The sequence below is a fragment of the Euwallacea fornicatus genome, chromosome 36 (assembly GCF_040115645.1).
Source record: "Euwallacea fornicatus isolate EFF26 chromosome 36, ASM4011564v1, whole genome shotgun sequence".
NCBI lineage: Eukaryota > Metazoa > Arthropoda > Insecta > Coleoptera > Curculionidae > Euwallacea > Euwallacea fornicatus.
In genome coordinates, this window is record NC_089576.1 from 301,941 (window position 1) to 315,552 (window position 13,612).

Consider the following 13,612-nt stretch of genomic DNA (forward strand, 5'->3'; position numbering starts at 1 on the left):
TTACTATAGAACTTCGAATATCAACGATATAGTTATACGACTATAAGTACTAAGTTCAAGGAAACGAAATGGTACATATCCCACTATACACCTATCTATATACTTTTTATTACACATAAGATGGTACAGGAACTTCAACTTTACATTTCCATGTTCGACCCATTAAATTGTGAGGTCATAATATATTCATAATTCTATTTGTATTACAATAATTAAATATTTTAAATTATCACTGTAAAAACATGTCACAACATATTTTAAGACGTAATATCGTCTTAAAAATCTGTAGGAAAATAAAACGTGGCAACCTTGCGCCTATTTTAGAAAATTTTCCGGTGACCTTCGCTCATTCACAATATGCGAGCCACCATCTTGTTTCAACGATAAACGAACAACGCTATGCTGCCATTTTTGAATTATGAATTTTGCCGATCAATCTTCTAATCCAGCGACGATTAATTTAACGAGAAATTTAGTTTCATGGGTGTTACCATTCATATTACATTCCGGAAAAAGCTAGCCACTGGGCTTAAGAAGATTTATGCTCGAAAAACGCTCGCTTTTCTTCGTCTGTCCCTGGATAAACTTTCCCTACATGTCAATTGTAAACCCCACTTACGTTTAAGCTTGAGGTTGTGACAAATAACAATGCAACGTCAAATCCTGGACCTAAGTGCAGTTCAATTAACCGTTACAGCAATGGTCAGTGACTCGACTTCTATAGAAATTACATTCTAAGGTAAAAACGCTTTAATCAGTTTCTCTTAGCAAACCCTTCTATGCGCACCTCCAAGTGTTTCCTTGCGCCTACTACTTCCAGTGGCGAGCGCAAGGAACCGAGCACGGACTCTTTTACATCCGACCCGAGAGATGTTCTCTCTAAAAAATATCTCAAGACTATGGCAAGAGTACGATGGATCCGCTTGACAATACATCCTCTTCGGAAGCGATGCAGAAAGAGGAAATATTAACCTATATCTAAATATATCTAAGTGATAGAATTGAGAGCCCCTATGGTCGAAAATTTAGCTTTTCGTGCTGCTTTACCTCTTTTGGAAAGGGTTATGGCTTTTTCGTCAGAATTGCGGATGAAAACTTGAGCAATTTTACATTTTTTTGCTTAGCAAAAAACACAGAGAATATAGAACAAAAAAACCCTCTAGATTTCAACTAGGAGCTGAAATATGCAAAAATATACAAGATGTACCATTTAAAAAATAACAAGTTTTTTTCCTTGTAGGCTTATGCGCTACGCAGTGTATTTTCTTATCACTTCAATTTCTGGGTCCAATACAACCCTGCATGTTTCTATTAAAACCTTCGACAATGAATAAAAAATTGCCCGCTCGCTGTTAACATTGGGTTTCCCGTTAATTCAGCCAACTAAAGGATCTTTTACATCCCAAATTAACACAAAAAATTAAAATGTATGACACGGTTCCGGTAAATTTAACCGAATAGTGGCTAAAATTACGCTGAGCGTGACTTTTGGTTAATATAAAGCGTTACCATTTTTTCCACAAAACTCTACAACTTAAACCATGAATTCTGCGTATCATTTACTAGTTTTGTTGTTTGTGTCAACGGTTAATTCTGTGATAACACAATTCCACGAACATCTACCTCATGATCAACGCATCGACTTTGGGCAGGAGGCTGCACAGTACTGGATCAAATTTAAGGTATAAAGCTCCATTACTGACAGAAAAAGAAAATAATTTTTTCTCTGCAGAAAGACTATCTCAAACAATATTCCCCTGAAGAGAGCCTGCACAGATTCGACATTTTTAAAAACAATCTTATAAGAATCAACGATTTTAGACAAAAATTTGAAAATGGCCTTATAGATTTTCAAGTAGGCATTACTGAGTTTAGCGATATGACCAAGGAAGAATTCATAAACAAACACTTAACGATAAAATTACCGCAGAGCAATAGATTTAAGAGAGATTTACCGGCGAGCAATAGAACCACAAGACAAGTACCAGAGTTTTTTGATTGGAGATCACATGGGGCTGTAACTGCTGTAAAACATCAGGGAGCCTGCGCTTCTTGTTGGGCTTTTAGTGCGGTAAGCAATTTTACTTAATTGTTAATGAAATTTCCTATCAAAAGTTTTTAGGTGGGAGCCCTGGAAACTCAATACTTCCTCAAACACGGAAAACTTTTATCTTTTAGTGAGCAAAACCTAGTTGACTGCTCAGTGGACACAGTAAATAATGGATGTAATGGAGGTTGGATGGCCAATGCTTTCCAATATCTTAAAAATCATGACATATCTTCATTGATTGATTATCCTTATATTGGAATTCAACAGGGTTGCCATTATCAAACGATCAATAGCGTTAAAATTTCCCTTACAGGTTGCATTGATAATTCCATTAACTAAAATACCTAAAGCTTCATTTCAGGTTTCCAAACAATACCAGCAGACGAGCTCTCTTTGCTCCACTCAGTGGCCACAATAGGGACAATATCAGCGGCAATAGACGCCTCAAATCTTCAGTTTTACGCAGGAGGAGTTTTCAGGGATGATGAATGCTTACCTGGCAGGGTAAATCATGGGGTTGTGGTAGTTGGTTATGGAATAGAGAACGGAAGAGAATACTGGTTAATCAAGAACAGCTGGGGAACTTCATGGGGAGAAAATGGCTATTTCAAGTTGATTCGTAATAGAGCTAATCAATGTAATATTGCCTCATATATGATGTATCCTATTTTAAATTAGATTTATTTAAACACACAAAAAGCATAGTATACTGTTGATTTAATTGAAAAAGGCAGCAGACTCTATACAAACTACACCAAAAATTTTTTTATTAACATATGGTCTTTATTCTGTCCTTGTAGGCAACTTCACCCTTACGGTAGGCTTCTTCTTTTTTTCTCCTGGAGTTGTAGATCATATAATAACAACCAACCATAGGCATAATTAGGTAAACTATTCCTTGAAATATATTCTTGCCATTTGGTCTGAAGAATTGAGAGTAGTTGACAGAAAGGGATTGGTATCTTAATAATGCAGAATCAAACTGAAATTTGTAATTAATTCAATGTTTACATGGAAAGAGGGGAAATCGAATAGATATAAATTTCAACAAGCACATATCAACGACATGTTACATAAAATAAGTGCCTTCTCTAAGACAAAAACACATTTTAGTACCTGCAATGGAACCAATAACTTATTCTTAGTTGACAATGGTATTATAACGTAGCTACTTTTGTGTCAAATATTATTCTATCACTCTATTTAATAAGTTACAGTAGATACTTACAACAGTCCCTCCTGCCCCACTAGCATGACGAAAAGGGTCACTTTTCTGCTTTAAAAATTCATTACGCAAGTACAGTTTCCGCTGCAACTTTTCCTGTGTTATTCTCTGAGTTTCTGGACTAACATCAAAATTGGACATTATTCAAAAAAGCTTCAGACCTCAATTATGGGCCCTTTTGAGAATAAATCAATTGAAGAATTTTATGTTGTTATGTCATAAGGGTAGAGATTAAAAAGTGAGGTTATATTTCGGATGGTGAAGGAAACGTGACAGTTGGCTGTCACCGATGATCAACACCTTATCGTTAACCTAAGCTAATTTAATTTAAACTAAAAAATGCAGCAATGCCGCAACTAGGGATATGGGGGAACATTTTCTTCGTTCCTTCGATCGATGAGTTTAAAATACGTTGATTCCCATAGAATATTGGCCAATTTTAAGTAAATTTTTCGGAACCTTGAAATTTTATGAGCAATCTTACTACAAGAAGTTATGAAATTCAGCATTGGAAATAAAGGAACAAATTGAAGTCTTCAAAACTCGAAAATCCAATTTGAAACTTCAAGGCAGATATTCAATAGAGAGTACTAAAGAAAGATACAAAAACATCTGTTTCGTTAACGAGGCCACTTGAGAATTTTTCAGAAAATTTGGCAAAAGTACATCATTAAAATGTTTTAAATCTGATAACATCCTTTACTAAGCTGAGTTGCTTAGTATTAGAAACTTATATCTAAATTACAAAGAGTATCTGTTTGATTCATTTTAGGTTTAATTAGAGCGCATAGTTTTAATTTTATTTACGCTGTTGCCAGCGCGAATTTGACAACTTAAGACATTATAATCACAGCTAGCAACGACAAGTGAGCTACAATTTCTACCTGACATCTGAATTGTTTACAAAATATACCGAAGCAATAATTCACATATTTTGAATTCGTCCTAAGAGTGTTTTGTACGTAAAAATAAACAGGTACGATTTTCGTTGAGCTATTGAACAATAAATCACTATTTCTGCAAACCTAAAATCACTCATCTCCACTTACCATACTCTACAATATCCCTAATGTCTCAATAAAAATATTAACTTTTCGTTCATCTGAGTTTGTCATTTCACCATCAACTCGTGTTTAAGATTGCTAAATTGACAATAATTATTTACAAACAGAGAGTGATAACGAGACCAAAGAGAGGGGATTTCTTTGTTATTTATCTAACTTCAGGTTTCGCTACTAACGGATCTTAATTTAGGCAGTTTAAACGTTCAGACCATTCCTACTTTGCAGCTGGGAAAGATTGGTGTCGGTTCGAAGTTGACTTCTTTTGCTCTGTAAAACTAGTATAGGTAAGACCCCTTCATTTTTTTTAACATTAGCTCGGTTCTTGGTACACCTGAAAGTCTATTACTATTATATCTTGTCTTGCCATTACAGTTAATGTAACAATAAGAATTGCTGCATCATCTATATATGTGACTTATTTTTGTTAACGATATTTGTTTACTCTTGGTAATATGTTTCTTACATTGTGTTTCATCATGGAGAAAAATTAATCCTCTCATATCTACATGCTGAACCACAGTTCAACCCAGATATTTTTATTTTCCGTCTTGCTTCTTCCAGGTAGTCTCCCCTATTTCACTCCCAACCTGAACTAACCTGAATCAAATCTCAAACTCCGGTAATAAATGTTTCTAAACCTCATCACATAACTGGAAGATACAACTGCTCTGTCACCCGATTCCTCTTAACATAAACGCCACAGTTTCCTTCAAGTACATTAGGGAAAGAATATAAAGCCATCCCATAAGATTCAATGCTAAATATGTGTGGCAATTACTATCGATACACAACGGTTGTGAAACACTTTTTGCTTAGACGTTTTAGATCCCCTCAGCACCGCGAATTCATAACGTACCACACCAATAGTGTAAAGTCATTATGGCCCCAAGGGTGAAATATACTATTAACCTTTTTTTTCTATTCATGCAGATCCCAGACACAATGAAGATCCTACTTAGTTTAGCATCTATAATCCTCAGCTGTCATGCGGTCTCTTTCTATGAATTGGTCTCAGAACAATGGGGAGCATACAAGGTAAGATAATGTTCAATATTCATTTCCTTATATGAACGTTCTCTAAATTAAACATCTTGTTTTTTTTTCGTTGTAGCATCAATTACATTAAAAATTGATATTGTTGCAATTTGATAACATCAAATGGCGAAGCGTTTTATCATGTGCGCACTATCTTAATTGGAAGGTTATAGGTTCTTATGCTAGCCAGTGTCTTATGACTTGATAATTTTGTTAAACACGCTTTCTTATCATTCTTATACCACGATTTGTGGGCTCAATAGGAACAAAGAACGTCTTTGTTCGTTCAATTCCGTTTGTATTTTGATAGCAAATGAAAGCAATGAATACAGCTTGTTTGCAGATATAACATTTGACCACATGTGGTTCAAATTCATAGAAACCACGTCACTTCTCTCTCACATTTGTTTGTTGATATCATGATATGGGGCGTGTATAGTACTATTGTGTATGTTACTCTTAGAATCAACCTCTGATATCCTAATACTATAGGATTTCACGTCCCTAGGCCGAACATAACAAAAACTATGACTCAGAAACAGAAGAACGCTTTAGAATGAAAATTTTTATGGATAACGCCCACAAAGTGTCAAAACACAACAAACTATACGAACAAGGCTTGGTCACCTTCAAGCTGGGTCTGAACAAATATGCCGACTTGTTGCATCATGAATTCGTCACCACCCTCAATGGTTTCAACAAATCAAAGACCAGTCTTTTAAGAAGCGGGGAATCCGATGACGGTGTCATTTTTATCCCCCCTGCCAATGTGAAACTTCCCGACTCCGTCGACTGGAGAGATGAAGGAGCTGTAACACCCGTTAAGGACCAGGGCCATTGTGGATCCTGCTGGAGTTTCAGCGCGGTAAGGTATCGACCCATCTAATATTCCGTCAAGAGGACCTGTTCTTTTTCATTAGACTGGCGCTCTTGAAGGGCAACACTTCCGCCGAACGAAGCAACTTGTGTCACTCAGCGAACAAAACCTCGTCGACTGTTCCGTTAAATACGGCAATAATGGTTGTAATGGAGGTTTGATGGATAACGCCTTCCGTTACATCAAAGACAACAGGGGAATTGACACCGAAAAATCGTACCCTTACAAAGCCGAAGATGAAAAGTGCCACTTTATACCTAAGAACGTGGGTGCGACTGACAAAGGTTTTGTGGATATCGAGTCTGGTAGTGAAAGGGACTTGAAATCTGCTGTTGCCACCGTTGGCCCTGTGTCCATTGCTATTGACGCCAGTCATGAATCTTTCCAACTTTATTCGGATGGAGTGTACTATGATCCCAGTTGCAGTTCTCAGATGTTGGACCACGGTGTATTGGTTGTTGGTTATGGAACCGACGAGAATACCCAGCAGGACTATTGGTTGGTTAAGAATTCTTGGGGATCTACCTGGGGTCAACAGGGATACATTAAAATAGCTAGGAACAAGGACAACCATTGCGGTGTTGCTACCCAAGCTAGTTTTCCGTTGGTTTAAATTTTTAGTAATACTGAAATTAACAATATTGCTCTCTGAAGTTTAGATCAGTATGTATAAGAATTATTGTGATTATTTTTATTAGTATGTAAAGGCATCTGAAATTGAATGAAATACTTGAAATAAACAGTTTAATTTTAAGATTGAACAAATTTATAGTTTTTAGCCTCTCTTAGTATATTTCACATTTGATATTTTCTAGATTAAAATTTTATTAAATAAAAATATATTATTTAAAATGTATTTTGTTTTTAGAATAACTCGCCTACAAGCCACAGCCCAAGCTGAGAAGTACGATTTAGGTCACGAGTTGAATCCAATGATTTTGGAAATTTGGTGTGCCAAAAACCAGTGACGTAAGAGACTATTTTGCATTAAAAAATTCGATGAAAATTAAGTGCTCCGATTTCAATGAGATTTGGTTTCGCAATAGGCGTACGATATAATTTTGATATGCCGTGGACATACCAAATCTCACTCGAACTAGACAACTTCGATTTTTTGGTCTAAAAAATACTATGGACAATGCATCGAATTTTTTGTGCAAAATTACCTTGTACGCCATTGTCTTAGTCAAAATAATATTTATCGGTAAAAGTTATTAGGTCAAATTTTTCACGAGAAAATTTTCATAATGTTCATGCATCTTCACACTCCACAACATTTTGCGCGAAATTCAGCGTTTCATATCACGAATGTAGAAATGCGAGAAGGTATATTTAACTCTACAACATCTTATCATCGAGTGCTAAATACATCTCTTCGCATTTCTGCGTTCCTGATACAAAACGCTGAATTTCGAGCAAAATGTTGCTGAATGTGGAGCATGACCGACCGATAATTCAAAAACTACCAGGAGCTAAATATATCTCCTCGTATTTTTTTACTCCTGATATGAGATGTTAAATTTTCAGTAAATTCCGCCTTAAACAGGCCTTCGAAGACCTTTGGTATCAGGAATGTAGAAATACGTAGAAATATATATATATATATTATCTCCTGGTAGTTCTTAAATTCGGTCATGCCCCATATCCAGCAACATTTTGCGCGAAATTTAACGTTTCCGTATCAGGAATGCAGAAATACGAGAGATATGCTCAGCTCTTGATAGTTCTTGAATTATCGTTCATGCTCCACGTCCGGCAATATTTTATACGAAATGTAGCAATTCGTATAAAAAATGCCTCGACGTATTAATACAGTAAAATATCGTGCGTGTACTGCGAAATCGTATATTGGCGCATCTTGGTTTTTGCTTAACTTATTTGTTTAAAATTGTGATCTGTGTCATTTGTCTACGCCAAGACCTTTAGGAAAGTGTTTAAACTTTTTGAATAAAAATCTTTGTTTTTAATAGTGGCGCCATCTATAAACGATACCAAGGAGAAATTCCTATTAAGACGTAGGTATCTTTTCTCGGACAAAGCTAAGTTAAATTAGTTACTCACAGATGGAGCTAAAAAAAATAAGAGTGATAAATAGGTAAATAATGGCTGATTGATTATTATTTAATTTTTACTTATAGTCATTCCTAAAACACATTATTAGATTATAATTTAAGGCACAATAACCGAATTGCTTAAAATTTATCGCTACATTCCAAACAATACACTTTGCCACATTTAAAGTTTTACGGCTTATTCATCGTAGAGTTGAATTATGTCTATGTCATTTTAACTTTGACTTTTACATTTGTTTATATCTTGTAACCTGTAACTCTTACAATAATCTTTATTTAGAATAAAAATATCCTCGATTGCTTTAAATCTAATAAATTCCATGAAATTCAAAGATTTCTAGAATATTTTTGACTTTACAATTCTTAAAGTTAAAACCGGATTTTCGTTTCATTCTTTTGTTCATTTCTCCCTTGAGAGGCACAGTATCTGAAGAGTTTACACTGATAATACGTTATAACTTATATGAGGGAGTAAAAAAGCTATTTTCCCATATCTCGTACATTTAATGGCTTCTTTTCCCCAGTCAAATGTACAAAGAGGTAAATAACATTATCTGTTAACTTACCTTCTTTTTGCTTAATTCATTTTCTTTCAGAACTAGCCAGAAGCAAAATCCTTGAAGAACTCCAAAATCAAAAGAAAAAGCTCCTAAAACACGGAGCTGCTCAATCTCTCAATTCAGCACCATTAACAGTACCAACAGGAGTTCAAAGTGCTGAAGGGCACTCTATGAATTTTCACCAACAGAGAGCTGCATTACAGACTGCCCACACTCAATCTATGGGCTACTTTATTTCTCAAGACTCATTATTTGGGAATTTAATTTTACCAGTACTGCCAAGGTTTGATCAAAAGTAATGTTTCCATGTTTAAAGTTGAGAAAAATCCAAGAGAGATTACAGTGTATTGAGGGATTTGAAAAGCCTAAAATTAAATTGGAGCAATATATTACACCGTGGCATTTGGGGTCTCATATGCTTTATACAATACAGGTATTATTTTATTTCTTCTAGAGTCCTCTAAATAGACGTGAAATCTGACTATGCATGACCAGTAACATAAAACATTAAATTTTCAAAGAATAAGCTCGCAATAGTAATAGGTTATATTCTGCCACCCATTATTTATAGCTTTATCAAATTGTAAGCAAATAGTGTTCCATTTGCATAAAGTTACATAATTTTCAGTTTCTCTATATATATCAAATGTATTTTTTTTACTATGTTTGGACTTAAAATCATTATGATATAATGACTAGTTTTCTCCTATTTTTAGTCTCATTATGGTGATTTGGATGGCAAACTTGTAGCTGACCTCGGATGTGGCTGTGGCACACTTTCAATAGGAGCAGCCATTTTAAATGCATCTTCAGTTATTGGGTTTGAAATTGACGAGGATGTTCTAGACATTTTTCAATCAAATATTCAGGACCACAATTTGCCATATATTGACGCTATTTTGTGTGATGTTCTGAAAATTCCCGAAAGGTGAATTAATATTTTAAAATTATGAGAAATTGAAAGGTCTAAAAAAGGAAACATTTATAGATTTTATAAAAAATTTGATACTGTATTGATGAATCCTCCCTTTGGAACCAAGCAAAATGAGGGAATTGATATGAAGTTTTTGGAAGTTGCATTACAATTGTCGAATAAAGTGGTGTATTCGTTGCATAAAAGCAGTACCAGGTGAGCCCAAACATTCGTCTTTTTTTTTCATTGTTATTGTTGATATTGTATGTGCATTAAACAACTTAAACCTGCTGTTACATAAGCTACCAATCCTAGTTGAAAAGTTGTCTTTCTTTACAGAAAACACATATTAAAATACACAAAATCACTTGGTGTAAATGGTGAAGTTTTAGCAGAGCTAAAATATGATCTTCCTGCAACTTACAAATTCCACAAAAAAGACTCTGTAGATGTTCAAGTTGACTTTTATAGATTTCTCATTTAGAAATAAATATCGTAATTGTAGTGCTAATTTTATATGAAAATGAGTGCCGAATATACGCGAGATCACTGCAAGATTGCAGTGGCAAAAATCCTGCAAACAATAGGTTGGCATTCAATCAATTCAACTCCCCTGGAAGTGCTGACAGATATTCTATCAAGTTATATCTCTCAAATAGCTAAGATAAGCAATGACTATGCCAACGAATTTGGGCAGACGGATCCGAATTTGGATCATTTGGGGTTGTCCTTTCAGGAAATGGGAGTAAATTTGTCCGAGTTGGAGGAATATGTGACGTTTGTAAATTTCGTCCCTCCGGCCAATCCACTTCCCAAATATCCCCTGCCGAAGGAAAGCAATTTGAATTTCTTAAAGCCAGGAAGCAAGGAAGTAGTCACTAGACCTGTTCACATTAATGAACATTTGCCCCCAATGTATCCATTGCTTGAAGAACAAAGTGATCAACCAGAGTTGAATGCAGTTAAAGAGAAAATTGAACCAGAATTAGATGTTCATCAATTCAAAAAACCTGCAGATGTGTCTCCTGAGTTCAAAAGATTGAAAAGGGAAGATGAAGGTGGTAGACCCACAAGAGAAATCAGTAGTGTTATGATGACTACTTCAGGGTTTTTATCCCCAGCACGAGAAGGCAAATTACCTGAGGCTAAAGCTCCAATACCTCCACCTGAGCCACCAAAACCCCCATCACCAACTCCTCCTCTACCTGAATTAGTACCAGTCGCCAAAAAGAAGCCTGAGAAGAAGAAAAAAGAAATGACCAAAGAGGTCCTAAAGTCCCTTCCAGACGAAAAACCCCCTAAGAAAATCAACAACATGAAAGACATTTTAAAAATGAAGCGAGCTAACGCAGTCGCAGCTAATGCAGCTGCAGCTGCCGCGGCTAATTTAGTCCCCAACGTGCTGCATCCGGGCCTAATGAGACTACCAATGTCCCCACATCAGCAGTTCATTCCTCCATTTGCAGGAGATGTCAAACTTCCCCCTCTTATTGCGCAAAGGCACCGACCTCCCATTGTGAGGCCCAGTAGTTTCAATAAAGCATTAGCGGCTGCCAAAGCAAAAACCGAGAAACTCAACACCACAATCACTCCGATACCCATGAAATCTGAGCCAAAAACTCCAAAATTTCATGCTGTTGATAAATTGGTGACCGAACCCGATAGGAATAAAATAAATATTTTGAAAAATGTTTGTAAAGTTAGTAAGGAGAAGGGCAATAAGAATATCGCGAACAATCAGTTAATGCAGCAGACGCATGATTTAGTGAGCAAAATTAATTTATCCCGCGACATTACGATTGAACCAATAAACCCGCAAAGACATTCTCCGATCAAAAGGGAACCGTACCTTGATGATGGTTCTCCACCAGGAACTCCGCCCACTCCTAGAACCCCGGAAATACTCCCGCAAAGTCCTCCTTTCGTTGTCAAAGAGAAAAGAAAGAGGAAAGAGAAACCAGATAAACCCAGAGTCAAGAAACCGAGAAAGCAGCAACTACCCCATCCTCATTTTATGGATCCTGATATATTAGACGTCAACATGGGGAGGCCAAAGACACCAGAGGCTCATTTATTGTTCAGGAAAAACCCGTTCCCTGCATTACCTACAAACTCCCCACTACCATTCCCATTTCCTTTAGCCAACTTTGGAGGTCCGGGCCTGATCCCTTCTATTCCCTTTCCTTTCGCCCCCGCAATCCCGGATTTAGCGGCCTTCCAGCATATCCCTCCTAAACCTGAACCATCACCACCTAAAATATCCCCAAAACCCAAGGAAGTTGTAAAATCTGAACCACAAGAAACAGCTCCTTTAGTACCTCCTATAGCTGCGTCTCCTAAAATTCCTTCACCTGTAAAAAGCGACGAAGTTGTCAAGATGGAGCCTGATAGTGTTGGTGACCCTCAGTTAGAGGGGGTTTTAAAGAAATCCAAGGAGCATAAAAAGGAGAAGAAAGATAAGGCGAAGAAGAAGAACAAGAAGGAGAAAGTTAAAGACAAATCTGAAAAGAAGAAACTGAAAGAAGCTAAGAAGGAGAAAATTAAGATCAAAAAGGAGAAGAAAAAGAAAGTTCCTAAATCTGAGGAGGTTCATCAAGTTCCGGATATCCCGACAATACCCAAGATAGTTCTCAAAGTAAATTCTCCTTCTCCAAGACCGGAAACTCCAGACTCGGCCAAAAAGCTCAGCATCAAGCCTGTAGTAAAAAGAGACGAGGTCTCTCCCGAAAGAAAGCAGCGCGAACCTTCTCCAGGTTTGGCTCAAATCTCGGCCTTAGTTTTTGGACCCCCAAAACCCAAAAATACAGCTCCAAACAAACCCGTACCACCTTCAGAGGAACCTTCCACCTCAAACACAGCAATTAGACCCCCCGGTCGACCTCGAGTTCACCCGGTGAAGCCGAAACCCTGTCCTAAACCTAAAAAACAGGAACAACCCTTCGTAAAAGTAGATGCGGAGGGGAACGAAGTGTGGATTTGTCCGGCCTGCGGACAGCAGGATGATGGTCGTCCTATGATTGGATGCGATGGGTGCGATGCCTGGTACCATTGGGTATGTGTGGGAATTCAAGTGCCTCCCGATGATAATGAGAATTGGTACTGCAAACCTTGTTTGGCCAAGAAAAACGAGAACTTTCAGGATAAGAAAAAGAAGCGGAAGAAGAAGGATAAAGTGCATTAAAGTTGGATTAGAGGGTGTCTTTGTCAGCTTTTTAATTGTTTAATTGTAATTCATGTGGTAATATTAATTGAGGTTTGCATAAAGTGCGAGTGGAAAATTTTCTTAATTTCAACACTAGAAAATAGGACTTTAATTGACATTATATTGAGGTTGGACTTTATTGTAACTCCCTGATTAATAAATTTGTCCACCCTTATTGTTGCATATGCCTTTACAGTGTGTCCTAAATTGGCTCTACATGTATGGAGGTCAGAGCCGTTTTCACTTCGTTCTATTTTTTTTTTAGGAAAACAGTAAAATATCATTTACCGGCTCTGTATCTCTTATGGTAATTTGGGGTACACCATATACTGTCATTTTGCAATCATTTTTTATATTATTTAAGCATTATACTTGTATTTATGGTTTTAACATGTCTTTTGATGACAACATTTACCAATATGATGTAATATAGTGTGGCGTGTCGATTCTAAAATAATTTTTAATAAGACTTTAGTCCGTAGTATAAATAGTGAATTGTAATTGATTTAGGACACGAAAATGTCGGGTTTATTGTATATAGTTATTCAAAAATGTGAGGACGACTTAATATTTCCAAAAGCGTTCAACACAAACATCGAGTTTTTTCTCTATAT

The 13,612-nt window shown here is 36.5% G+C and overlaps 6 protein-coding genes across 8 annotated transcripts; 5 read left to right on the top strand and 1 right to left on the bottom strand.

Moving 5' to 3' along the window:
* The first annotated feature begins 278 nt into the window (after positions 1-278).
* LOC136349051 (cathepsin L-like proteinase) lies at positions 279-2,757 on the top strand. Its single transcript, XM_066300333.1, has 4 exons — positions 279-1,682; positions 1,733-2,071; positions 2,123-2,363; positions 2,412-2,757. The coding sequence occupies exons 1-4, from the start codon at positions 1,542-1,544 to the stop codon at positions 2,726-2,728; spliced, it is 1,038 nt and encodes a 345-aa protein (XP_066156430.1). The 5' UTR covers positions 279-1,541; the 3' UTR covers positions 2,729-2,757.
* ND-B15 (NADH dehydrogenase (ubiquinone) B15 subunit) lies at positions 2,751-3,517 on the bottom strand. The gene is made up of 2 exons (XM_066300346.1): positions 3,279-3,517; positions 2,751-3,032 (listed from the first exon to the last, which is right to left on the bottom strand). Exons 1-2 carry the CDS (start codon positions 3,414-3,416, stop codon positions 2,820-2,822), a joined length of 351 nt encoding a protein of 116 aa, XP_066156443.1. The 5' UTR covers positions 3,417-3,517; the 3' UTR covers positions 2,751-2,819.
* A 633-nt stretch (positions 3,518-4,150) lies between these two features.
* Positions 4,151-7,103, top strand: LOC136349052 (cathepsin L-like). 3 transcript variants are annotated; one of them, XM_066300335.1, is made up of 5 exons: positions 4,233-4,251; positions 4,530-4,623; positions 5,270-5,374; positions 5,883-6,239; positions 6,295-7,103. In XM_066300335.1, the coding sequence occupies exons 3-5, from the start codon at positions 5,282-5,284 to the stop codon at positions 6,862-6,864; spliced, it is 1,020 nt and encodes a 339-aa protein (XP_066156432.1). In that variant the 5' UTR covers positions 4,233-4,251; positions 4,530-4,623; positions 5,270-5,281; the 3' UTR covers positions 6,865-7,103. The 3 variants fall into 3 exon arrangements, with proteins under 3 accessions (XP_066156433.1, XP_066156432.1, XP_066156431.1); XM_066300336.1 differs by lacking the exon at positions 4,530-4,623 and having other exon boundaries at positions 4,151-4,251; XM_066300334.1 differs by lacking the exon at positions 4,233-4,251 and having other exon boundaries at positions 4,329-4,623.
* A 1,726-nt stretch (positions 7,104-8,829) lies between these two features.
* LOC136348949 (SOSS complex subunit C) lies at positions 8,830-9,182 on the top strand. Its single transcript, XM_066300150.1, has 2 exons — positions 8,830-8,863; positions 8,920-9,182. The coding sequence occupies exons 1-2, from the start codon at positions 8,830-8,832 to the stop codon at positions 9,180-9,182; spliced, it is 297 nt and encodes a 98-aa protein (XP_066156247.1).
* Positions 9,042-10,300, top strand: Mettl5 (Methyltransferase like 5). The gene is made up of 4 exons (XM_066300338.1): positions 9,042-9,316; positions 9,600-9,811; positions 9,872-10,012; positions 10,136-10,300. The coding sequence occupies exons 1-4, from the start codon at positions 9,182-9,184 to the stop codon at positions 10,278-10,280; spliced, it is 633 nt and encodes a 210-aa protein (XP_066156435.1). The 5' UTR covers positions 9,042-9,181; the 3' UTR covers positions 10,281-10,300.
* A 13-nt stretch (positions 10,301-10,313) lies between these two features.
* Positions 10,314-13,239, top strand: LOC136349043 (transcription initiation factor TFIID subunit 3-like). Its single transcript, XM_066300315.1, has one exon. The coding sequence runs from the start codon at positions 10,314-10,316 to the stop codon at positions 12,975-12,977; it is 2,664 nt and encodes an 887-aa protein (XP_066156412.1). The 3' UTR covers positions 12,978-13,239.
* Positions 13,240-13,612: the final 373 nt, after the last annotated feature.